Source organism: Giraffa tippelskirchi, chromosome 3, assembly GCF_054371585.1.
Source record: "Giraffa tippelskirchi isolate mGirTip1 chromosome 3, T2T-mGirTip1v1.2.pri, whole genome shotgun sequence".
In the NCBI taxonomy this organism is placed as follows: Eukaryota; Metazoa; Chordata; class Mammalia; order Artiodactyla; family Giraffidae; genus Giraffa; species Giraffa tippelskirchi.
Window position 1 is genome coordinate 153215679 of NC_137277.1, and position 26002 is coordinate 153241680.

Here is a 26002-nt window from a genome sequence, read left to right on the forward strand (position 1 = left end):
AAAGTTAGAACATTTCAGATTCTAAAAAGATCACAGGGAATAATCATAAGGAATTTTGGAAAAATCTAGGTTCTAAAAGTTCAAGTTCTAAAATATCAAAGTTCATATCAATCTGAAAATGTCATGATATATTGGATTGATAGATAAAAATATTACAATAAAAAGTTCATAATGATCTACTTAGGTAGGTTTCAAAATAAGCCATAGGTATAAAATCTGGGAAATGTGCAGCCTACAAAGCACAGCTCTCTAAGTGTGGTCCACAGACTCCTGGAGGTCCCTGAACCTCCAGGTCCACAGACTCCCTACAGACCCTTTCTATAGCACAGGGAACTATATTCAATATCTTGTAATAACCTTTATGGAAAAGACTCTGAAAAGGAATATATGTATTTATGTATAACTGAATCACTTTGCTATATGCCTGAAATGAACACAACATTGTATATCAACTATACTCCAATAAAAAAGAAAAAAAGAATATCCTTGAAGGTGTAGCAAAAATTCTAATTTTTTTAGTAACATCTCCTTAATATTGTATGTGATGAAATGGGATGTATGCATAAAACATTTCTGATGTTTACTGAAATATAAAAATTGTCTCTTATGCAAAAAATTAGAATTTGGTATTTGGCAAACATCTTTTTCAAAAACGAATGAAGTGAGACTATGACAGTAAGGAAAACAAAGCTCTGTGAGGACAATTTTAATAGCTGAGCTTTTAGCCAAACATTAGGATTTTGGAAAACTTGCATCCACTACAATGAGCTTGCCTCCATTCCAACTCTTAAAGAATTTTCTGACAAGATTCATGGTAATATTAATGAATATGATTTTTAAAATCTTGTATAATGAAATGGGTGAGCATTAGGAAGTTCAGCATAGCTTGGTAAATTTCCAACTGACCAGTGTATGATGGTACAAAGACGATTCTTTAAAAAAGCACAACAGAATATTGTATCTTAATTAAACAAAAGCTCTCTGGGACCCTCAAAAAATTGTAAGAATCTAAAAGGGGTGCTGAGACTAAAGGTTTAAGAATCAATGCTACAAAGAATGTCTTTGCCCCAGGTCTCCTGTTTGTAAATGGTACACATGCTGTTCTCTCTCAATGGCACTACCTTCAGAAAAGTGGAAGATATCAGCTGGCTGATGAAAGGGGGAGTTGATCAGGGTATGGAGAGAAGTGGGAAAGGGAGGAGGCTGATCAGAGTGAGGTACAAGAGCCTGAGGCTGCAGCCCACCCTCAGCCCAGGTATTCTAGGTCAGACCTCCAGATGGTCCAGATGACCAGTGTCTCCCACATTCTATACCTATAGATCCTGTCCCGTTAGCTGCAGCTTGGTCCACAGACTGTCCTGATTGACTGTGAGTTCATGAATCTTTGTTTCAAATCAGCAACTTTTTTCTTCCTGTCAGGCGTATATGGCTTGCAACTTGTCTTTGTATTTAACCACTTCTTAAGGAGCCTGCAAAGAGGACAGGTTTGAGTGGCTTGGAAGGGCAAGACACCAGCATAGCAAAATGCAAGAGCCCTAGAGAAATGTACTCTGGGTCCTCTCTGTGCGAGAAGGTGCTGGAGAAGCCTGGACTTTACTAATAACACCTAACGTTCATCAGTCCTGCTTTAATCTGTTCACCTGTACCGCTGTTTCTCATGTCCACTATATACACAATTCTCCCAAGAATTTCAGTGTTTTTAGAGGTGTTTTCAGAAACTCATCATGCCTGTTGTGGACTACTTTTAACAGCATACCTTCAGCAGCTCCTTAAATGTGAATATTGACTTTATTCATCATCCTTCTGTCCATAAATACTCCACTTAGAATGACAGCATGCATGTCATGGCTAAATACCTAACACGTGATCAAGACCACAAGGGAAGGAACAATCATGCAATTCGTGAATTCTGGGTCTGTTTTGGCTTCTCATCCTAAGCCTAGTTGTTCATTGGTTTCAGAATGAATCAAGTAGTCAGAGTAATTCTTTCATAACATGAGGGAGGTCATGTTTCTCCTCTGCTCAAAATCCTCCAGTGTTTCCCCCTCTTTATTTAGAATAAACCAAAGTCCTTAAAGAGGCAGCCAAAACTTGATAAGATGGCCAGGCTCTCCCTTCCCTCCTTGACCTCATCTCTAATTTCTCCTGCTCACTGACTGCCCTTCAGCCACACAGAGCTCTTGGAAACTGCTTGAACTCCCCTCAGAGTTGGTTCTTTTGGGCCCCTCTGTCTGGAATTCTACTTCCCCTAGGTTTTTGCTCAACTCATCCCATCATTTTTAAGCTTCCACTCACCATCATACCCTCAGTGAGGCTCTCCCTCACTGCTCTACTTGAAACTGCAAACCAGAACCCCCAACCTCACCTCCATCATCTCCCACCTCCTTCCCTATTCCTTCCCATCTCCTTGTCTCCATGGATTTTTGCCACATCTAATTGCTACAGAACATGACACAATCCTAGATTTTGACTTAGTCTCAAGCCTTCAGACTTCTGGATAGTCACGTTTATGACACACTACCTGCTTTACTTGTTACTTCACTCCTATTTTACTTATTCTATTACTTAATAATTACTTATTGTGTCTTTATTCCGGCAACTTTTTTTTTCTATTTCGCTTTTTGTCATATCCCCAAACCCACGCCTAAAACAGTTCCTGTTACAAAGTACATATACTAGTAAAATTGGCTTTTTAAAGTACAATCTTATTCTTTGACCAGTACTGTTCTATTTGTGGAATTTGTGGAAATTGATTCCCTGGTAGGAAATAAAACAAACATTTTCAGTGTTAGAGCCTTTGAAATTTTTAATTGTCACAGATCTTGGAGAGGACTTGGAATTTAGCTGGGGTTCATATCCAAAGCAGGCATCTCTAAAAGATGGCCCTCAAAATTCCAGATAGCCACACAGGTGGAACAAGAGTTTGACTTTAAAATCTTTGATTGTAATTAGAATTTCAAGTACATCTTTATGATGGACTTTTCAGAAAAGAGTCAGCTGATATATATATATATATATATATATATATATATATCAGACAACAAAGAAACATTTTCCAAAATCTTCTCTAGACAGTGTTCTCTATATGTAGAGTGTTGTGCTTGTTATGACCAGTAATGACATACATTTTCTCCTGTATTGCCCATCACTGCCACCTCCTTCCTCCTCTCTGGCCCATCCACCATATTTGAACAGCTCATAGACACACATTCCCATCCTTTGACAATCCAGGTGAAAGTAGGGAAAGTCTGCATTTCTTTTCTGACTCTGTCTTTTTTTTTTTTTTTTAATGGAGAAATTATCATAAAGAGCTTTTGGTGAACATAATTTACCTAGTGCCCATATTTCCAGGCAAATATTCACTGCTAACATGGTTCAGATTATTTGAGAAATAATTCCTTTCAAATGATCTGAAATCTGTCTTTCTAAATTAGATCTTTATATGTAGCTCTGCTTTCTGAAGTTAAGGAGCTTGAATCTCCCATGTAGGAGGCCTTCAAATAGAACACAAATATTCACAAGGCAAATCATGCACAGAGTAGTGATAGCTACTTTCCTTGATCAGCACCCAGTAGAGAGCAACAAATAGATAACTAGTAATTGAATGATACTCTTTCTTATAATGTAGACTGAGACTATATTGCTTTTTAAATAATCAGGGACACAATGTGGGCTGTTATTGAACTTATAGTTGACTATATATCTTAAGCCTTTCCACACTATTTACTGTGAAACTGGGCCTATAATTATAGGATTTACATTTGATCTTTTAGAATTTAGTCTTTATTAATTGCCCCCCTATTTCAGACTGCAGCATCTTAGTGATTTAAGACTCTATTTTGATTTATTATTTATGCCTTTTGGTATCATGTCACATACTTTTGTGAAGTATGCGCTCTACAATTTTATCCAAATCTTTTTTTTTTTTTTATAAATTTATTTATTTTAGTTGGGGGCTAATTACTTTACAATATTGTAATAGTTTTTGCCATACATTGACATGAATCAGCCATGGGTTTACATGTGTTCCCCTTCCTGGACCCCCCACCCACCTCCCTCCCCATCCCATCCTTCTGGATCATCCCATTGCCCCGGCCCTGAGCCCTTGTCACATGCATCGAACATGGAATGGTGTTCTGTTTCACATATGATAATATACATGTTTCAATGCTATTCTCCCAGAACGTCCCACCCTCACCTTCTCCCTCAGAGTCCATACAATTGTTCCGTGCATCTGTGTCTCTTATTCTGTCTCGCATATAGGGTTATCGTTACCATCTTTCAAATTCCATATATATGCATTAGTATACTGTATTGTTGTTTTTCTTTCTGGCTTACTTCACTCTGTATAATGGGCTCCAGTTTCATCCATCTCAGTAGAACCGACTCAAATGTATTTTTTTTAATGGCTGAGTAATATTCCATTGTGTATATGTACCACAGCTTCCTTATCCATTCGTCTGCTGATGGACATCTAGGTTGCTTCCATGAATTGAAAGAGACGCGTGTACCCCAATGTTCATTGCAGCACTGTTTACAATAGCCAGGACATGGAAGCAACCTAGATATCCAAATCTTTGATGAACATAATGGTGTAAACAGGAACAAAGATAAAGCCTTCACATAGATTTTACTCATTAGTTAAGCTCACACTGGTATTGTGTTGATAAATACTTTACTAGGAGACCAATGGTGTATTTAGTGGATATGAAGTATATAAAATGAAATCATTTAGTTTAAAACAATAGCTTGAGATACTCTTATTGTGTTTCAAAGGACAAATCATTCCTTGCATTCCTGTATCCTGTTGTCATTCCTTAAGACAGAATTCTTGCCTCAGTTATTTAAGAATTAAATTTCAAAGTTTCCTTTTTATTTCTACATTTTGTGTTTCAAAAATGCCTTTTTATTTCTATACTATTTTCCTTAAGTTTATTTCTAATTTACTTTCCTTATCTTCCAGATGTTCAAGCTGCATTTAGAAAAGGCAGAGGAATCAGAGATTAAACGGCAACTCCGTCGGATCATTGAAAAAGCAACAGAGTTCCAGAAAAACATCTACTTCTGCTTTTTTGACTCTACCAAAGCCTTTGACTGTGTGGATCCAACAAATTGTGGAAAATTCTTCAAGAGATGGGATTACCAGACCACCTAACCTGCCTCCTGAGAAATCTGTATGCAGGTCAAGAAGCAACAATTAGAACTGGACATGGAACAACAGACTGGTTCCAAGTTGGGAAAGGAGTACAGCAAGGCTGTATATTATCACCCTGCTTATTTAACTTATATGCAGAGTACATCACGTGAAATGCTGGGCTGGATGAAGCACAAGCTGGAATCAAGATTGCCGGGAGAAATATCAATAATATCAGATATGCAGATGACACCAACTTTATGGCAGAAAGTGAAGAAGAACTAAAGAGCTTCTTGATGAAAGTAAAAGAGGAGAGTGAAAAAAGTGGCTTAAAACTCAACATTCAGAAAACTCAGATCATAGCATCTGGTCCCATCACTTCATGGCAAATAGATAGGAAAACAATGGAAACAGTGAGAAACTTTATTTTTAGGGGCTCCAAAATCACTGCAGATGGTGACTGCAGCCATGAACTTAAAAGATGCTTGCTCCTTGGAAGAAAAGCTATGATCAACTTAGATATCATGTTAAAAAGCAGAGATATTATTTTGTCAACAAAGGTCTGTCTAGTGAAAGGTATGGTTTTTCCAGTAGTCATGTATGGATGTGAGAGTTGGACTGTAAAGAAAACTGAGCACCCAATAATTGATGCTTTTGAGCTGTGGTGTTGGAGAAGATTCTTGAGAGTCCCTTGGACTACAAGGAGATCCAACCAGTGAATCCTCAAGGAAATCAGTCCTGAACGTTCATCAGAAGGACTGATGCTGAAGCTGAAACTCCAATACTTTGGCCACCTGATGCGAAGAACTGACTCATTGGAAAAGACCCTGATGCTGGGAAAGACTGAAGGCGGGAGGAGAAGGGGATGACAGAGGATGAGATGGTTGGATGGCATCACTGACTCAACGGACATGAATTTGAGCAAGCTCTGGGAGTTGATGATGGACAGGGAGGCCTGGCATGCTGCAGTCCATGGGGTCGCAAAGAGTCGGACATGACTGAGAGACTGACATGAACTGAACTGACATCATGACAAAGAAAAAAAGATCATTGTTTTTAGCATTAAGTTGTTTTTAAAAGTGTTATTAACTTTCTTTTCATAGAATTTTTAAATGTTCCTTATCTATCATATGTTTATATTATGCAGCACATCTCATTATATACATATATATATGGGTTTATATATGATGAAGCTATATATACACACTCACATATATTAAATGCTCAATAAATTTATTGACAGCATTTTTATTTTAATACATATTTATTAACATATATTTATACATTAATTTATTGAGCATCTACTAGATACCAAGTATTGTGCCTGCAAACTAAGGTCTTCCCTCAGGGATCCTTCTTAATGAGGGCCAGGAATTCTGTCTTCTAAAGGAATGACAACAGGATAAAGGGACTCAAAGAATGACCTGTCTTTGAGACACAATAGGATGGTAAACAGTTTCTAACCAACCTAATAAACCTTCGAGAAAGATGCTGCTGGAGAAGGTATACTGATTTCTATAGAAGCAGGTAAGACATACATGAGACACACAGAACACCTCACTGAAAATGCTTAAGCAAATTTCAAGGAATAAAATCAATTGAAACCTAAAACTTAATCTAACTATCCAAGTGGTTTTTGTTATGCTTAACCACTCAAATCTCCCTGTTACTTTCATACGGAATCACAGGATTTCTCCATTTAAGGACTATTTCCAGATTAGAAACAATGCAGTAAAAACTTCGCAAAAATTTTTTTCTATAAAAGCAAAGTGTAATGCTATTGATGTGTCTCTGTTGTTAGTATTTGTCCACATACATGTGGTTCCTACCTTCTGTCTCTATGGAGAGCATTAATGAATTTGTGGGTCCTCCACAGTTCATTCCTAACGCTGACTATGGTCTAGAGAAACAAGAAATAGAGAAAATAAGTCTTTGATTTGAATTTAATCCATATTCCTAAAACTTCATAATAACATGATAATGATATTTCAGAAATTTTTCTTTTTCAAAAAGTGACAAGTGTTTGTATGCTCAAAGTGCAATCACATCATCTCATTTTTACATGACACTTTTCTTTAAAGATATACAAACATGAGTAAAAATTTGGGATTTTAAAAATAAGTCACAATAGTCTTTTGCCTGAGTTTGGTTGCTGCCCAGAACATCTTCCCCAAAGACATCTGCAAAAAGCAGCTGGATTATTTTATTTCTCATGGCTCAAGAAATCTTTCACTTGTACCTCCTACTGAAAGTTTCTTATCTTTCCATTTCATGTACACTGAGATCCATCATTTCTCTTTGCATTCACCAAGTATCTTTGAGTTAATAATCATCAGCTTAGTTCTTATACAGGATTTTCTCACCAAACTTAGCTGCTTCCCGAACTGCACCCTAAGAGCAAGTCCTGACCTAACCCAGTCTGGCCCAGACTCCTGGGGCACCATGTACCAGCCCACAGGTCTGGATGGGAGATTAGATTTCATTATTCTACATTGATAGGCAGCTGTGGCTATACTCTGTGGACTTCTCTCCTCCCTATAAGTAATCTGAAGAGGGACTGGGCACTTGGGGAACGTTCTTCCACAGAATAGCCTACAAGAGAGAGAGGGTGGGGCAGGGGAAAAAAGTGAGCTACAGACTTGAAGTCACATTCTCTGGTTGGGTACCTGCTCTTTGTGGCCCTTCTGAGTGACTCGTGCCTATCTACCTCTTCATTTAAATATTCAAACAGTTTCTATTTGCCTAGCATAGGTCACAGTGAATCAGTGAAATCTACATCGTTAATATCAATGTTATTATATGGTACATATCGTTCTGCAGTTGAGAAGCATTAAAGGTTAGCACATATGAACATATCATGGTATATTCAGAGAACAGATATCATGACTTTTTTAGTCATTTGCAATGGAAGAATATTTGGCTGTTTCCAACTTTTCAGAGTTAATAAGCAGTGTTGAAGTGAACAAGTGGTTCATACCTTCTTGTGCACATAAGTTCCAGGTTTTAAGTTTTTTCCCCCAGATTTTAAGTTTAATAGATAACAGCCATTTGTCCTCTATGGGCACACACACACACGTGAATATTTGAATAGTTGTATGTGTAGTATAAGGTCTGCAAGATATACACCAAACAGATAACCTCTAGAAAACTAGGGACCAGATTTGGGCTGGGAATTATGGCTGAAAAGGACTTTACTCTTATCTGTAACATTTTAACTTTCTATAAGGCAAACAGATTCAAGTCTTATTTGTATAATTTAAAATGTTTTCAGGGCAGGAAATAGAGGTGGAGACATAGAGAATGGACATGTGGACATGGTGGGGGAGTGGGCGAGATGAATTGGGAGAGTAGGATTGATACATATACACTGAAAAGTGAAAGTGCTAGTGTTCATGTCAGACTCTTTGCGACCCCATGAACTGTAGTCCACCAGGCTTCTCTGTCCATGGAATTCTCCAGGCAAAAATACTGAAGTGGGTTGCCATTCCCTTCTTCAGATATATACACTACCATGTGTAAAACAGATAGCTAGTGAGAAGCTGCTGTATAGCGCAGAGAGCTCAGCTCAGTGCTCTGAGATGATCTAGAGGGGTGAGATGGGGGCAGGGGTGAGATGGGGGCAGGGGTGGGAGGGAGGCTATAGAGGGAAGAGATTCATGTATACATATAACTGATTTACTCCATTGTACAGCAGAAACTAACAAAATATTGTAAAGCAATTATGCTACAATTAAAAAAAGATAAAAATTTAAAAAGTGAAACAAACTGCATTGTGAAAATGATTTTTCTTCCCCTTTTATTCAAAGCAGGAAGTGGAGCAGCTCCTCGTTTTTCCCCTCATGCATAACTCCAGCTCTCTGCAGGCACTCCAGCCAGAAGCCTTGTTGGGTGTGCAGTGAGGTAGTCTGAGGGGCTTGGCTGCCTGAGCTGCTGATGAAAATGCACACAGACCTGAAAGACCATCACCCAGAGGCAGCTGCACAGCCCATTCCTGGGTGGTCACAAGGCTTACTCTCCACTCGCACTTCTACCCAGAACAACTGCAATATGGGAACTTTAATTTCTCTTTGATTGAAAAACATCACAGATGATCAGGAAGACCTTCCTTAGGATCTGACTGTACTGATTACGATGATGAAAGGAACGCCTACAAGTGGAGTTACACCTGGGAGGGCAAATCAACAACTGATTGAAAACATGATAAAGTAGTTGCAGAATGTACGCATAAAAAAAAAAACAGGAAGCATTTCTAATCCCTTTGATGAAAAACATTTCACTGGGATTTTGCTTTTTTAAGTTTCCTCTCTCTTATGTTTCTTTCACTTTCCTCTCTCAACTCTTCCCTTTGAAAATTCCTGAACATTTTCTTTATGTACAGATGAACTAATTTTCCCCCTTCCCCAACTTTTAAATTATAATACATAGAATCTTAGGATACTGAGTTGTCAAATTAAGGAATTGTGGGCAGAAGAAAGCCTTGTCTGTATGTAAGCTTTATTTTGAAGTTTTGCGAGGAGACTTAATATCTATGGACACTGGAGTAATTTAAAAATATCAAAATTGAATAGGCAGAGTCCTCTCAAAGTTAAACTTTATCTGCTAAGGCAGTGAACAAGACAGTTGTACATCAGAGGTAGCTTGTGTTGAGATTGGAACTGCCCACTCTTTAGGGGGCAACAGGTAAGAGAAAATTCATGTTCCTCAGCTACATGTAAATGAGGATAGGTTTGTATCTCCTTAAGGATGTCACTATGCAGTCTTCTAAAAGTGCTGCAAATGGACAATACAAATTATACTGTAATTAATTGCATGTACCACTGTTGCCATTAATTCATAGTTCCTAATTGGATAGAAAAGTTATGATGTACTTGGTCCCTGTGAACATCAGATTAACCTGATCTATTATCTTCAGGAAAAGCTATGCAATTAAGTGTATTAAATAGGCCAAAGAGATATGCAGTTTTGTATTTTGAGGGTATTACAGGTTTTCCTAATATATTTAGTTTGATCCTTCTGATACAAATGCCACTTTATTCTCTTGGGGTAAAAGCTGAGAATATTTGAGTTGAATTAAAAGAAATTTGAAGATTTGAAAAATGAATGAAATGATAAGTTTAAAATATCTTTCTTAATTAAATTTAAAAATCGTGAAGTAGATAATTTTTTCAAGAAAATTAAATTATCAAAGTTAACTGAAGAAAGTATTAAAAGATTATTAAGCTTGAATAAACAGAAAAAATTATCTAAATATTATAAAGATTCCAATGTCCTAGGGTTTTCTTGAACTGTGTCTATTTAACTCTTGAACTGTGAACTGAAAATTTTATCTAAATATTATAAAGGTTCCCACATCCTAAGCTTTTACTCTTGAACTTGGTCTAAAGAAATAAATGGTCTTTATGTTACATAAATTGTTAAGATGAATAATAACTAGTTGCTTACGCGTGGCTACCAAATCTCAAATGCTCAAAACCAACAAAAATCATATTGAGAGAGAAAGAGAGACTATTCTGATTCATAAATGATGCAATTCTAAATAAAAAATGAGCAAATAAAATCTAAAGTGTAGTTAGAGAATAATTCACTATAAACAAGTTTAGCTTTTAGTTCCCACAATCCCAGGAATATTTACTATCAGGGATGCTATTAGTGTAATGCTTCCAAGAGAAAACACAGGATATAAAACAAATAAATTCAAAATCAATTCTGACTGTATACCTCCAAAAAACTTCTTAAAAAAGAAAAAGAAAATGACTTTCCCCATACTAGAAAGAATCTCAAATAGACAACTAACACCATAGTATTTCATAAAGAAATACTAGAAAAATGCCCCATTAAAGCTGATCCAATTTAAGATCATCTGATACAAGCCTCATCATCTCTTGCATTACTCAATTTTGTTGTGAAAGATCTGGAGCCTCTCAGGAATGAAGACATGAAAGAGAAATGAGAGGTTTAGATACTAGAAAGGAAGAGACTGAAACAAACCTTTTGATTGCCTATCTAGAAGCAAGAGAGTCAAGCTAAACCAATATTTGACATTACTAAGAGTTCAGAAAGGCTTTTCCTTACAAGATAACAATTCAGAAATCCATAACTGTCATCAATCTAATTACAAAAAAGATAAAATTAGAAAAACCTTTATTCACAATAACAACAAATATGTGATACCCAGGGTTTTCCCAGTGAGAAACACAGAATGATGAGAAGTAAGCGACATATAACCTTTCACTGAGAGCTAGAAAAACAGCTGAGAAAAGTAGAGACCTAAATACCACAAAGATGACAGATATTCCCACAACAACATATAGGTTTAATGCAAATCTAAATGAAATACTAACAGACTAATTTGGCACCTTACAAATGATTTTAAAGTTTTGCTAGAAGAATAATTGTTTAATAACAGTACTGACTCAATGGACATGAGTTTGAGCAAGCTCCGAGAGATGGTGAAGGACAGGGAAGCCTGGCATGCTGCAGTCCATGGGGTTGCAAAGAGTCAGACATGACTGAGTGACTGAACAGCAACAACACTTTAAAAATAAGAGTGATGCTATCAAGACGGTGGAAAAGGAAGCCCTGGATCCTCCTTCCATCAAGATACACTGATTGAACAACAGTACAAGAACAATTCAGCTTCTGCCTGGAGAAGAAAGGAAAGGTCTGGGCCATAGTCCACTATTCTGATTATTTCTGTCTAATGCAGTGGCTTCTGTCTAACGTGTCTTACCACACTCTAGATGCCTTCAGTTCAGTTGCTCAGTCCTGTCTGACTCTTTGTGACCCCATGGACTGTAGCTTGCCAGGCCACCCTGTACATCACCAGCCCCTGGAGTTTACTCAAACACATGTCCATCGAGTCAGTGATGCCATCCAACCACCTCATCCTCTGTCAAACCCTTCTCCTCCTGTCTTCAATCTTTCCCAGCATCAGGGTCTTTTCCAATGAGTCAGTTCTTCCCATCAGGTGGCCAAAGTACTGGAGTTTCAGCTTCAGTATCAGTCCTTCCAATGAGTATTGAGAACTGATGTCCCTTAGGATGGACTGGTTGGATCTCCTTGAAGTCCAAAGGACTCTCAAGAGTCTCAAGAGTCTTCAAAAGCATCAATTCTTCGGCGCTCAGCTTTCTTTACAGTCCAACTCTCACATCCATACATGACCACTGGAAAAACCATAGCTTTGACTAGATGGACCTTTGTTGGCAAAGTAATGTCTGCTTTTTAATATGCTGTCTAGGTTGCTCATAACTTTTCTTCCAAGGAGTAAGTGTCACCATCTGCAGTGATTTTGGAGCCCTCCAAAAAAGTCTGACACTGTTTGCACTGTTTCCCCATCTATTTCCCATGAAGTGATGGGACCAGATGCCATGATCTTAGTTTTCTGAATGTTGAGCTTTAAGCCAACTGTTTCACTCTCCTCTTTCACTTTCGTCAAAAGACTCTTTAGTTCTTCACTTTCTGTCATAAGAGTGGTGTCATCTGCATATCTGAGGTTATTGATATTTCTCCTGGCAGTCTTTATTCCAGCTTGTGCTTCATCCAGCCCAGCATTTCTCTTGATGTACACTGCATACAAGTTAAATAAGCAGGGTGACAATATACAGCCTTGACTTTCTCCTTTCCCAACTTGGAACCAGACTGTTGTTCCATGTCCAGTTCTAACTGTTGCTTCTTGACCTGCATACAGATTTCTCAGGAGGCAGGTCAGGTGGTCTGGTATTCCCATCTCTCTTGAAGAATTTTCCACAGTTTGTTGTGATCCACACAGTCAAAGGCTTTGGCATAGTCATTAAAGCAGAAGTAGACATTTTTCTGGAACTCTCTTGCTTTTTCAATGATCCAATGGATGTTGGCAATTGATCTCTGGTTCCTCTGCCTTTTCTAAATCCAGCTTGAACATCTGGAATTTCACAGTTCACCTACTGTTGAAGCCTGATTTGTAGAATTTTGAGCATTACTTTGCTAGCGTGTGAGATAAGTGCAATTGTGCAGTAGTTTGAGTATTCTTTGGCTTTGCCTTTCTTTGGGGTTGGAATGAAAACTGATCTTTTCCAGTCCTGCGGCCACTGCTGAGTTTTCCAAATTTGCTGGCATATTTAGTGAAGCACTTTAAAAGCATCATCTTTTAGGATTTGAAATAGCTCAACTGGAATTCCATCATCTCCACTAGCTTTGTTCATAGTGATGCTTCCTAAGGCCCACTTGACTTCGCGTTCCAGGATGTCTGGCTCTAGGTGAATGATCGCACCATTGTGATTATCTGGGTCGTGAAGATCTTTTTTGTATAGTTCTGTGTATTCTTGCTACCTCTTCTTAATATCTTCTGCTTCTGTTAGATCCATACCACTTCTGTCCTTTATTGTGCCCATATTTGCATGAAGTGTTCCCTTGGTATCTCTAATTTTCTTGAAGAGATCTCTAGTCTTTCCCAATCTGTTGTTTTCCTCTATTTCTTTGCATTGATCACTGAGGAAGGCTTTCTTATCTCTCCTTGCTATTCTTTGGAGCTCTGCATTCAAATGGGTGTATCTTTCCTTTTCTCCTTTGCCTTTCGCTTCTCTTCTTTTCATAGCTGTTGGTAAGGCCTCCTCAGACAACCATTTTGCCTTTTTGCATTTCTTTTTCTTTGGGATGGTCTTGATCCTTGCCTCCTGTACAATGTCAAGAACCTCCATTCACAGTTCTTCAGGCACTCTGTCTACCAGATCTAACCCCTTGAATCTATTTGTCACTTCCACTGTATAATCATAAGGGATTTGATTTAGGTCATACCTGAAAGGTCCAGTGGTTTTCCCTACTTTCTTCAACTTAAGTCTGAATTTGGCAATAAGGGGTTCATGATCTAAGCCACAGTCAGCTCCCGGTCTTGTTTTTGCTGATTGTATAGAGCTTCTCCATCTTTGGCTGCAAAGAATTATAATCAATCTGATTTCATTATTGACCATCTGGTGATGTCCATGTGTAGAGTCTTTTCTTGTGTTGTTGGAAGAGGGCGTTTTCTATGATCAGTGCATTCTCTTGGCAAAACTCTGTTAGCTTTTGTCCTGCTTCATTCTGTACTCCAAGGCCAAATTTGCCTGTTACTCCAGGTATTTCTTGACTTCCGACTTTTGCATTCTAGGTGCCTAGGGACCACTTAAAACAAAGGGAGCAGTTTGAACTAATACAAAGGTCAAAGAAAAAATGTACACAAACACACAGACATGTAGATAGACAGACACACATACACACATGTCCTATAACTCACTAACAAAAACTACAAATAACCTAATTTTAAAAATGAACAGAATTTCTACGAATAGACACTTTTTCAAAGAAGACATACAAATGGCCAACAGGAACATGAGAAGACACTCATAAGGAACTTGCAAATTAAAACCACAATGTGATATCACTTCATCCCTATTAGAATATCTATTATCAAAAACACAAGAAGTAACAAGTGTTGGTGAGGATGTGGAGAAAAGAAAACCATTGTGCACTATTGATGGGAATGTAGATTGATGTAGCCACTATGGGAAACAGTTTGGAGATTCCTCAAAAAATCAGAGATAGAACTATCATATGATCCATAAAGTCCATTTCTGAATATTTATCCAAAGGAAACAAGAACAGTAACTCAAAAAGATATTCTCACACCCATGTTCACTGCAGCATTGTTTACAATAGCCAAGACATGGAAGCAACCTAAATGTCCACTGATGGATGAATGGATAAAGAAATTGTGATACATCTATATCTATCTGTGTATATATAAAATATATAAATGAACCATAAGAAGAAGGAAATTTTGCCATTTGCAACAATGTGGATGGACCTTGAAGGCATTATGTTATTTGAAATAGTTTAGACAGAGGAAGAGTAATACTGCATGATCTAACTTGTATGTGGAATCTTAAAAAAAACAGCAAAATAACCCCAAACCAAAAAACTGAGCACATAGATACAAAAATAGACCAGTGATTGCTGAAGCAGGGTGTAGGAGGTAGACAAAATGGATGAAGGTGATCAGAAGATGCAAACTTCCAGTTAAAAAATAAATAAGCTCTGATACAGCATGGTGACTTTAGTTAGTAATATAGTTAGTTGTATATTCAAAAGTTGCTAAGAGAGTTGATCTTAAACATTCTTATTGAAAGAAAAACTGTTTGTAACTATGTGTGGTGGAAGACATTGACTAGACTAATGGTGAGCATCTCACAGTTGTACACACATTGAATTATTATGTTGTACATCTGCAACTAATGTAATGTTATATATCAATTTTATCTCAATAGGAAAAACAAACAAACAAAAATGGAAAATATCAACTTTGGGTTACTTTGTGAATTATCCCATGTGAGTTAAATTGATGGTGTGAAAGATCATAATGAATGCATTTTGAATTGAAGAAAAAGAAAAAATTTGTTCTATAATATGCTAATGGTATCATAAAGCTAGAATGATTAAAAAATATTCTTGTGTTAAAAATAACATTAAAAGCATTGAGCCAAATAGATGGCAATAAAACACATTCTAAAATGGTGAAAATTATAATATATACTAAGGAAACCACTACATAGAATTTTAAAAAGAAGAAGATTAATTTGAAGTCAGAGAAAACTGGTTATTTAAATGCAAAGTAAGAGTAAGGGAATACCCTCACTTTCTAACATGTATCAAAATAACAGCCAGGTATATTTAAACTTTAAATGTTAAAAAACAGTCAAATAGTGTTAAAATAAATACAGCTAAAAAGTCATTTGATTTCTTAATAGTAAAAGCTTTCCTAGCATAAAGCTGTGTAAAAAGTCAGGAATGTTAAAGTTGAGAGCGCTTTCATAAGAATTGAAAATGTCTATATAACAAGTCACATTATAAATAAGATTAAAGAAAATGACTATAAAGAAAGGTTCTGCACAGTTAAACTTAACATTTAAAAAGTTAAAATCCATGAATAAATCAAGTTGATGCATTAGTACAAATGAGCAGCAGACACCAACAGAAAGGAAATATAACTACCTTCTAAACTATGTGGGGAAAAGGAAGTTTCATTTCACCCTTAATCAGTGAAATAGAAATTATGGCAAATAAACTAGATCCTCCTCATAAAATTAACAAAATTTAAAATGTTAATAGTCAGTATTAGCAAAGATTCAGAGAGTTACTTGAACTCACTAGGAGTGTAATTTGGTATATCCTTTCTAAATAGCAATTTTTGTATGAAGAGTCCACTTCTCAGTGATTCCACTTTACAAAATATATACTCATGAAAAAAGCAGGGAGCCATGTACAAAGATTAAAGTATGAAGATTTCAGTAGTAAATTTTGAAATTATAGCAAAATTTGGAAATAACCCAAATATCCAACAACAGAGGAAGGGTTAGATAAATATTGCTCAGTCCTTTTAAGTAAAAAATATACAAACATTAAGATGTTCTTGAAGAATTGTAACAGCAATGGGAAAACACCCACAATATAACTTACAGTTATAGAACTATATAATCAATACATTTTGCAGTATGATGTAAACTATATTTGAAATATTTGCAGAGAAAATAACAAACCAAAAATATTAACAATAGTTAGAGATTGATTGCAATTTTAATTTTGCTCTTTGCTCATCTCTGAATTTTCCAAACTTTACAATAAATATGTAGCACTTTATGACTGGAAATAAGCTATTTTAAGAAATATGCTCCTAGTGGTGGATTAGAAGAAGGAAAACCTACTGACCTAGCTCTTAGCTGTGTTGATAATTTTGAAGCTCGAATGACAATAAAAACAGCTTGTAATGAGCTTCGAAAAAGAAATACGCTCCTCGATTTTTCCTTGATCATATTAGCAGCTTGAAAATATTCCCCAAATTAAGGAATGGCCCGTGGCAGTCCACCACACAAATGCAAGTCCAGATTAATTGTGTTTGACTGTTCTTTTCCTCTTTGGTCTCACCTGATGATGTGGGTTGCTGCCATTGGTTTGCTGAGTCCGAAATAGTCTTTGAGGCATTTGTTTGAAGGTCTCTGTGGCTGCTGTTTCAGTTGTATACTTATACATTGGTACTTCAGATCTATTACACTGAATGGACAGCCTGTTATAAAAGTAGAATTTTATGAGATGTTGTAATAAGTTTTAATGATCAGGTGTGACATTGAGGAGAATCTTGTTAGAAAATGTTAAGTCAGTAGTTCAACCTAATATAAAAAAAAAAACCAACAAAGTAGTTCAGCTTTTTCTCTGTGCTCTCTCTCTCTTTCAGCTACTTAGTTGATAAAGAGCTAATTAACCAACAAGAAGAACAAAACTTCCATTCCCCTTCCTCTTGATAATCTAGAAATGAGAATGTAAAGAAGTTCAGGGATGACTACAGAAAATCTCCCAGGTCATCCTGTCCAGGTCAAATACTAGCGGTAAGTGCAGACATGTGTTTATTACCAACATAGCTAAAAGAGCATAGAGTAGACTAGTTTAAGGTCAGGCATATTTAATTTTATACAACTGCATTTAATTTCATTCCCTCATTCAAAAACTATTTAAAGCATCTAACCATCTTGAGTTATTGCAGACAAAAAAGAATTGTTTTAAAAAAACAGAGAACTCCCTGCTCACAGAGAATTTACATCTAATGAACAGACAAATACAATCATTTCTGACATAGTGCACTTATTTTTACAGAATGCAATGAGAGTATAAGAAAATAAGCAATTACTCTGTGGCACACTTCACTTATGTGTTTAAGGGGCCGGCACTTTCTGGTGAACAGAATATAACACATTGACATTTTAAGAACTTTTAGCTCTGCATGCTGCTGTTGTTCAGTCGCTCAGTCATGTCTGACTCTGAAACCCCATGGATTGCAACATGCCAGGCTTCCCTATCCTTCACCAACTCCCGGAGCTTGCTCAAACTCATGTCCATCAAGTCATTGATGCCATCCAACCATCTTGTCCTCTATCATCCCCTTCTCCTCCTTCCTTCAATCTTTTCCAGCATCAGGGTCTTTTCTAATGAACCAGCTCTTCACATAAGGTGGCCAAAGTTTTGCAACTTCAGCTTCAGCATCAATCCTTCCAACGAATATTCAGGATTGATTTCCTTTAGGATGGACTGGTTGGATCTCGTTGCAGTCCAAGGGACCCTCAAGAGCCTTCGCCAACACCACAGCTCAAAAGCATGAATTCCTCAGCATTCAACTTTCTTTACTGTCCAATTCTCACATCCATACATGACTACTGGAAAAACCATAGCTTTGACTAGATGGACATTTTTCAGCAAAGTAATGTCTCTGCTTTTAATATGCTGTCTAGGTTTGTCATAGTTTTTTTTTTTTTTTCCCAAGAAGCAAGTGTCTTTTAACTTCATAGCTGCAGTCACCATCTGCAGTGATTTTGGAGCCCAAGAAAATAAAATCTGTCACTGTTTCCATTGTTTCCCCATCTATTTACCATGAAGTGATGGGACTGGATGCCATGATCTTCATTTTTTGAATGCTGAGTTTTAAGCCAGCTTTTTCACTCTCCTCTTTCACGTTTATCAAGAGGGTCTTCAGTTCCTCTTCACTTTCTGCCATAAGGATGATTTCATCTGCACATCTGAGGTTATTGATATTTCTTCGGGAAATCTTGATTCCAGCTTGTGTTTCATCAATCCAGCATTTCACATGATGTACTCTGCATATAAGTTAAATAAGCAGGGTGACAATATATAGCCTTGATGTATACAGATGTATACAGCTCTTTCCCAATTTTGAACCCGTCTGCTGTTCCATGCCTGGTCCTAACTGTTGGCTTTTTGACCTGCAAACAGGTTTCTCAGGAGGCAGGTCAGGTGGTCTGGTATCCCTGTGTCTTTAAGAATTTTCCACACTTTGTTGTGATCCATACAGTCAAAGGCTTTAGCATAGTCACTGAAGCAGAAGTAGATGTTTTTCTGGAATTCTTTTCCTGTTTCTATGATCCAATGGATGTTGAAAAGTCCTAGCTTTGCATAGGGCTTGCAGTTCCCTTTCTTCATCTTATCTCCACAAACATGACTCAGGGAGTAGGAAGAACAAGTTATCTCTATCATCAGGTGAAAAATACAAAGTCTTAGAAACATTCCCCAAGGCCACTGGGGAATGAGCTGGCTAAGAACAAGACTTCTTTGTCTTTCTGTCCCAGGTTTAAACCTCACTAATGTCTTCCAACACTGGATAATTAATTACTCCTTGTGACACTTCATACTCCATTCTAAGAGACCCATGTTATCAATCCAACCATCCATCAATTCCTCTATCATGCATCCACCCCTTTTATTGTTCAGTCCATCGGTTATTCAGCAAACATTTATTGCGCATTTATCATATTGAGATGCTGTTGTAAATTCTGGAAATACAACTGGAAACAATAAAAGTTCCTTCCCCTGATGGAGTTTCCATTAAAGCAAAAAAAGAAAAAAATGAAATATATAGAACGTCAGATGCTAATGAAATACTTTTGAAGAGAAATTAAACAAGGGAGGAGGCTTGGGAGTGCCAGAGTGGGGACAGGGGCTAAAATGGTAAATAAGTAGTCAGACAGGGCCTTAAGGATGAGATGACATCTGAATAGATCTCTTGCGAGTATTTAAGAGGTAAGGAGTCCAGCCATGCAGAGAGATGGTCTAAGGATACCAATTGTTTAAAGTAAAGGTTTTAAGTATTGAGATTGGGGGATACGGCTTAGTCCTATGGTGAGGAGGGAGGAACAGAACTGGAGAACAGAGGTGTGGAGGGGAGAATGGCGCTAGAGAGGTTCCCAGGGTGGATCAAATATGCAGGAGTTTTCTAAGTCATCTTACAATGTTCAGTCTTTAGCTTAAAAACAGTGGGACGCTAATGGAGGGGCTTAAGGCCTACATTAAGTTTGGGGGAAATGAATGTGTGAGGAATACCATCTTATTTTGTTTTTTTAAAGATCAGCCAGGCTTCTGTGGCCAAAAGATATGCAGATAAGAGCATCAGTCTTGGTGTTCTAACTATGAGAATGGAGGGATTTGGACAAGATTTCAAGTATGCAATAAATTCAGCCAACTAATTGTCAGAGTTTAGTGTTACTCTGCTAGGGAAAGGTGAAATAAATGGCTCAAAGATGACAGATGAATTGGTACTTGATATCTTTGCTTTTATTTTTAAATTTAAATATTTGTGCTATATTAAAGATATACTTCAAGATGATATCCAGAACTTCCCTGATGGCGCAGTGGATAAGAATATGCCTGCCAGTGCAGGGGACATGGGTTTGATCTCTGGTCCAGGAAGATTCCATATGCTACTGAGCAGCTAAATCCCTGTGCCACAACTACTAAGCCGGAGCTCTAGAGCCTGTGCTCCACAGCAAGAGAAGCCATCACAATGAGAACCCCTCACACCACAACAGAGAGTAGCCCCCACTCACCGCAACTAGAGAAAGCCCATGCAAAAGCAATGAAGACCGAGTGCAGTCAAAAAAAAGATGAATTAGAGTTAGACAAATTCTCTAACTTTATGAATCCAGTGATAACCACCTGCTAGGTAAATGTGGTACAGGTATAGGCATGGTATCTAATTTCAAAGTCAATATGTATTTTTCCTTTCAAAGAGCTATAAAAATATATTAAATTACACCAGACTATGAAGTGACAAAATGACCACAGAAATAGGATCTAGGATTGAGATGGAAGTATGCTGATAGATGTCTGAGAAAAGTTTAGAGAATTACAGAAGAAATTAACAAATGAATATCAATTTGATTAAAGTGATCTATTCTTATACTTCTAGTAGATAAAATAAGAGTGCATGGATTATTCTGGCTGTTTTCCACCCAAAAGTTTAATGATCATAAGCCCATGGAAACAGTGCCTCTTTCTTTACCTTCTGGAGTTTTAAATTATTAAGAAATAGTGACTCCAAACTTTAAGGTCATGGTGATTTTTAAAAGGTCGCGTCTTTAGGCTGTTACTCAGGTGCCTGATGGATGATCTCAGTTACCAGAGTGATGGGTATCCTTTGAGTAACCCTTTGGAACAGAGACTGGCATTCTGAATTTTGAGGATTAACAAAATTCACAACTTTTAATGCAATTGTTTTACTCGGGTGAATTTATCTTAATAAAATATTAAACATATAGGAAAATGCACGTATAGGGATGTTGACTACAGAATTTCAGTGGGGGGCAAAATTTGAAAAGAATCAAAATGTTAAGGGATTGCTTCTAAATTATAGCACTTCCTTATAAGGATAAGAGTGAGGTCATTGAAATGATATTTTGGAAGCTACATGCTAAGTCACTTCAGTTTTGTCTGACTCTGTGACCCTATAGACTATAGCCCGCCAGGCTCTTCTGTCCATGGGATTCTCTAGGCAAAAATACTGGATGGGTTGTCATTTCCTCCTCCTGGGGATCTTCCTGACCCAAGGGTTGAACCCACCTCTCTTTTGTCTCCTGCATTGGCCGGCGAGTTCTTTACCACTAGCGCCACTAATGACAGGACAAATGCTCTCCATTTAATGTAAGTGGAAAAAAGAATGAAAATCTGTATCCACAGCATAATTCCTGATTTGGTAATACTGCAATGTGAACAGCATATGATTGTGAGTGATGGAATGTGTCTTTCTTTTCCTTTTTTAAAATAAAATATTAATTCTGAATTAAGCTTTCCAAAGTAAGTCAATGAAAAAGAAAGATGTTGGAGAAAGTTATTCAAATCCTCTAATGTTAAAAATCTTCTGCATCTGTCTGAGATGTTTAGTTGGGATAACTCTAAATGATGGGATGGGCCACTTAAAGGTATTTTTGTTTCTTGTTCTACTTTAAAATTAAAAGTTGTTTCTAGAGGGGAACAGCATCTTACCCCTTCCCCTGCTGCAGATGCCCTAGGCTGGCTGCATAAACCCAGTACCAGGTTTCGGGTTGCCACCCTGCAGGAATCCACTCACCTGGCCTGTGCATGGTTAGCCGTATCCTTTGGATTCACCTTGTCCAGGAGCCATTGCCTTCTCGCAGCTTCTTTCCTCCTACAGCGCCCTTGGAGCAGATTGTTTCTGAGGGTCCTGAGGATGAGTTTTGTATTGTCCTTTGCTGACATCTGCTGGAATGGCCAACAGTACAAAGGGTATCAGATCAGCCTTAACGTAGTCTTCTTTCTTACTTGAGTGGACTGGCCTCCATGAAAGTTTCTGAAATTATTTCACTAACTTTTATGTCAACAGAAAAATCATCTTACTTCCGTCCTATCTGAACTTCTTCACATTCTGTCTCTATTCATATACATATAATATCCATTTCCAAATTAAATACCCCCTAACTTCCACAATAACTGCTCTTCTGGAATGTGGAATTCTAAAGCTAAAAGAGGATGTGAAAGAGGACTAAGTCTATGGCTGCTAATTGGAGAGATTCTTGGGAAATTTATTTCCAGAAAAAAATGCCCATAAATTTAATTTTCCATAAAAGTTCAGTGGATTTACAGGCCACCTGAAGTCCATCCATGGACCCCATGTGTAAACCAAAAGGAAACAAAGTAATGAGAAGCTTTAAAATGTTCAACTTTTGAAATCTAAAGTGTAATAACAAAATGACCACATGGTGTCAGTCTAACATCAATAAGACCTACTTTTCCCCAGGCAGGAGGACCATATGCTAATGAACACAGGAATCCGAGTTAGTAAAGTTTATTTATTTATTTATTTCAAATAAATTTATTTATTTTAGTTAGGGGCTAATTAGTAAAGTTTAGCAAAGCAATATCTTCTGAAAATTATTTGGCAAGATTGAAGCACTTGACTTTTGTGGACCATTCATGGTAAAGAGATCATGAGGGAAAATCGTCCACAGTAAAGGTAATTAGTCAATAGCTTTTACTATTTGGAATTTGAGGGTAAGGCCAACTACATGGAGAAACTGATTTCTACTAAGTGATTTCTGGAAAATCTTAAATGCTCTCTGCCTTAAAAGTATCCTATTTCTCTTTGTTATTATCATGAGCTGAATTCTCTTCCTGCATATTTATAGTTTTCTTTAAAATGTTTTTCAAAGTCAGCTGTAAAGTCTAGTTTTATACTGGCTCCAGTGAAAACTGAGATAGTAATTTTTCTCTTTTGTTTTTACTAAGGGAAATATACTTGAATTTTAGTGCTGAGGAAAAGACATGTTAAAGAAAGAAAACTTCTCCTGAAATGCACCAGCAACTAGAGGCCTTATTGCATCATTTTTTTTTTAACCAAACCAGAGTTTTTAAAATTTTAATCTGTATCCATTTCCAATGCCTCTCCTCTCTTATTCCTCAGATATTTTCTTGCACATAGTACCTGGTCAGTGACTCTGGCCTATTGTTTCCAAAAGGTTTTATTAAAATCTACAGTGTAAAGTATATGTATACTGAGAGATATTTAAGGTTGAGCTTGCCACTTTTTAATCTTAAATATTGTAATGCATGAAAGGAGTAGAATATGTGGTCTTCCTGATCGGAACATCTTTTTCATTGCTGTAGCTCTCACTGATAAGACTTACGAATAGTTTGGTACATTGCATTAGATGTTACCTGGATGCAGTTCTCAACCACGGGATGAGACTTCTGGTGGGACTCGCCCTGAAGACTGGATAAGAAACACACTTGGCAGATGTCAAAGTTGAGACACTTCAGACAGCGGTATCTGCCAATTAAAGTGGAAGTGTGACTTACATCACTATTAATAGGTGAGCAAAGAAAATATTATTCAGAAGAAGGAGCATCCTAAGATAAATAAGAGGTATCTGAGCTATTGAGTGAGTGTACAGTTAGATCTTCTTTTTATTTTTATCATTTATTTTGTTATTTTTATAATATGACATTAAATGATTATAATTTTGTCAACAAACTATAGTAAAGAGGCCTGATTTATCCTCTCCCCCACCAAAAATACAAAGTGTCTTTTATATGCACGGGACTGGGTGCAACAACACTTAGGATGCACTCTGAAGTTTGTGGCCACATTTAGGGTAGCTGCACAAAGTGTTTGAGTAATTTCAATGCAATTGCCAACTTAAAGAAATCTGGGAGATTTCCAAAAAGTTGGAATTCTAAATTCTCTCGAGAATTTGTGAGATGTGACGATATTGGACCTGCATTCCTGTGTGGTATTGGGGAAAATAGAATCATAGATTAAAGAATCTAAAATAAATGTGTCATTTTTTAGAAATTTGTACGTAGGAAGGAATACAGTGAAGAGCGGGAGTTCCTCATCAGCCAAGGTCCAGGTCCAAGTGAAGCTGCTCAGTCATGTCCAGCTCTTTGCGACCCCATGGACTGTAGCCTACCAGGCTCCTCTGCCCATGGGATTGTCCAGGCAAGGGTACTGGAGTGGGTTGCCATTTCCTTCTCCAACAGCCAAGATTGAGTGACAAACACACCCGAGTTTGTTAACACATCCGCAGTACAGACTCTCTATTATGAACAGTTACAACCTTAAATCGTCTGTCAGAGGAGAGGAAATCTTGAGACATTCTGCTAAGGAAGGGTGTCTCTAGGCACTCAGGGAAAATGTTGTGTTTTGGGGGGCGTTGCTGGTGAGACCATACAGTCAAGAATTAGTAACTTTCGAGGATGAATAGGATCATACCGTTTGTAAAATATCAGGGATCTATACTTTTTCCAAAAAAGCTTTTTATTTTGTATTAGGGTATAGATGATTAACAATGTTGTGATTGTTTCAGGTGGACAGCATAAGGAGTCAGACATACATATGCATGTACCCATTCTCTCCCAAACTCCCATCCCATCAGGCTGCCACATAACATTGAGCAGAGTTCCCTGTGCTATATAGTAGGACCTTGTTGGTTATCCATTTTATATATAGTAGTGTATACATGTATCTCCCAAAAGTGAAAGTCGTTCAGTTGTGTCCGACTCTTTGCGACCCCATGGACTGTAGCCTGCCAGACTCCTCTGTCCATGGAATTCTCATTTGTATCATTTCTTTTTAGATTCTGCATGTAAGGGATGTCATACAATATTTCTCCTCTATCTGACTTACTTCACTCAGTATGACAATCTCTAGGTACATCCATTGGAGGAGGCAATGGCACCCTACTCCAGTACTCTTGCCTGGAAAATCTCATGGATGGAGGAGCCTGGTGGGCTGCAGTCCATGGGGTCGCTAAGAGTCAGACATGACTGAGCGACTTCACTTTCACTTTTCACTTTCATGCATTGGAGAAGGAAATGGCAACCCACTCCAGTGTTCTTGCCTGGAGAATCCCAAGGACGGGGGAGCCTGGTGGGCTGCCGTCTATGGGCTTGCACAGAGTCAGACACGACTGAAGCGACCTAGCAGCAGCAGCAGCAGGTACATCCATGTTGTTGCAAATGGCATTATTTCATTCTTTTTAATGGCTGAGTAATATTCCATTATATATGGAATATATATACACAATAGTCCATTATATATATAATATTCCATTAGATAAACAATATTCCATTATATAGTATATATATATATATATGCACACAAAACATCTTTATCCATTCCTCTGTGAATGGATGTTTAGGTTGCTTCCATGTCTTGGCTATTGTAAACAGTGTTGCAAAGAACATTGGGGTGTGTGTATCCTTTTGGACCATGTTTTTCTCCAGATATATGCTCAGGACCAGGATTGCAGGGTCATATGGTAGCTGTATTTTTAGTTGTTTACGAAACCTCCATGCTGTTCTCTATAATGGTTTTATCAATTTACATTCCCACCTACAGTGTAGGAGGGTTCCCTTCTCTATCTATACCCTTTTCCCTGATATTTCAACTGATATTCAACTACAGTGTCTGTGACATAAAGTTGTGTCTTTCCCATCAGTGGCAACAATGGGCGAGGGCAAAGTGGCAGCTATTTCTTTAGGACAGTCCCTCCCCAGCCTCTCCCC

General features: G+C 37.5%; 1 protein-coding gene across 1 annotated transcript in view; it reads right to left on the reverse strand.

The window, feature by feature from the left end:
- DYTN (dystrotelin) overlaps nucleotides 1-26002 on the reverse strand; it is a 71633-nt gene that overhangs the window by 13728 nt on the left and 31903 nt on the right. Inside the window, 4 exon segments of the mRNA XM_081574989.1 lie at nucleotides 1314-1456; nucleotides 5270-5282; nucleotides 22043-22195; nucleotides 23651-23762. Of these exon segments, the coding sequence (XP_081431115.1) occupies nucleotides 1314-1456; nucleotides 5270-5282; nucleotides 22043-22195; nucleotides 23651-23762 (421 nt within the window).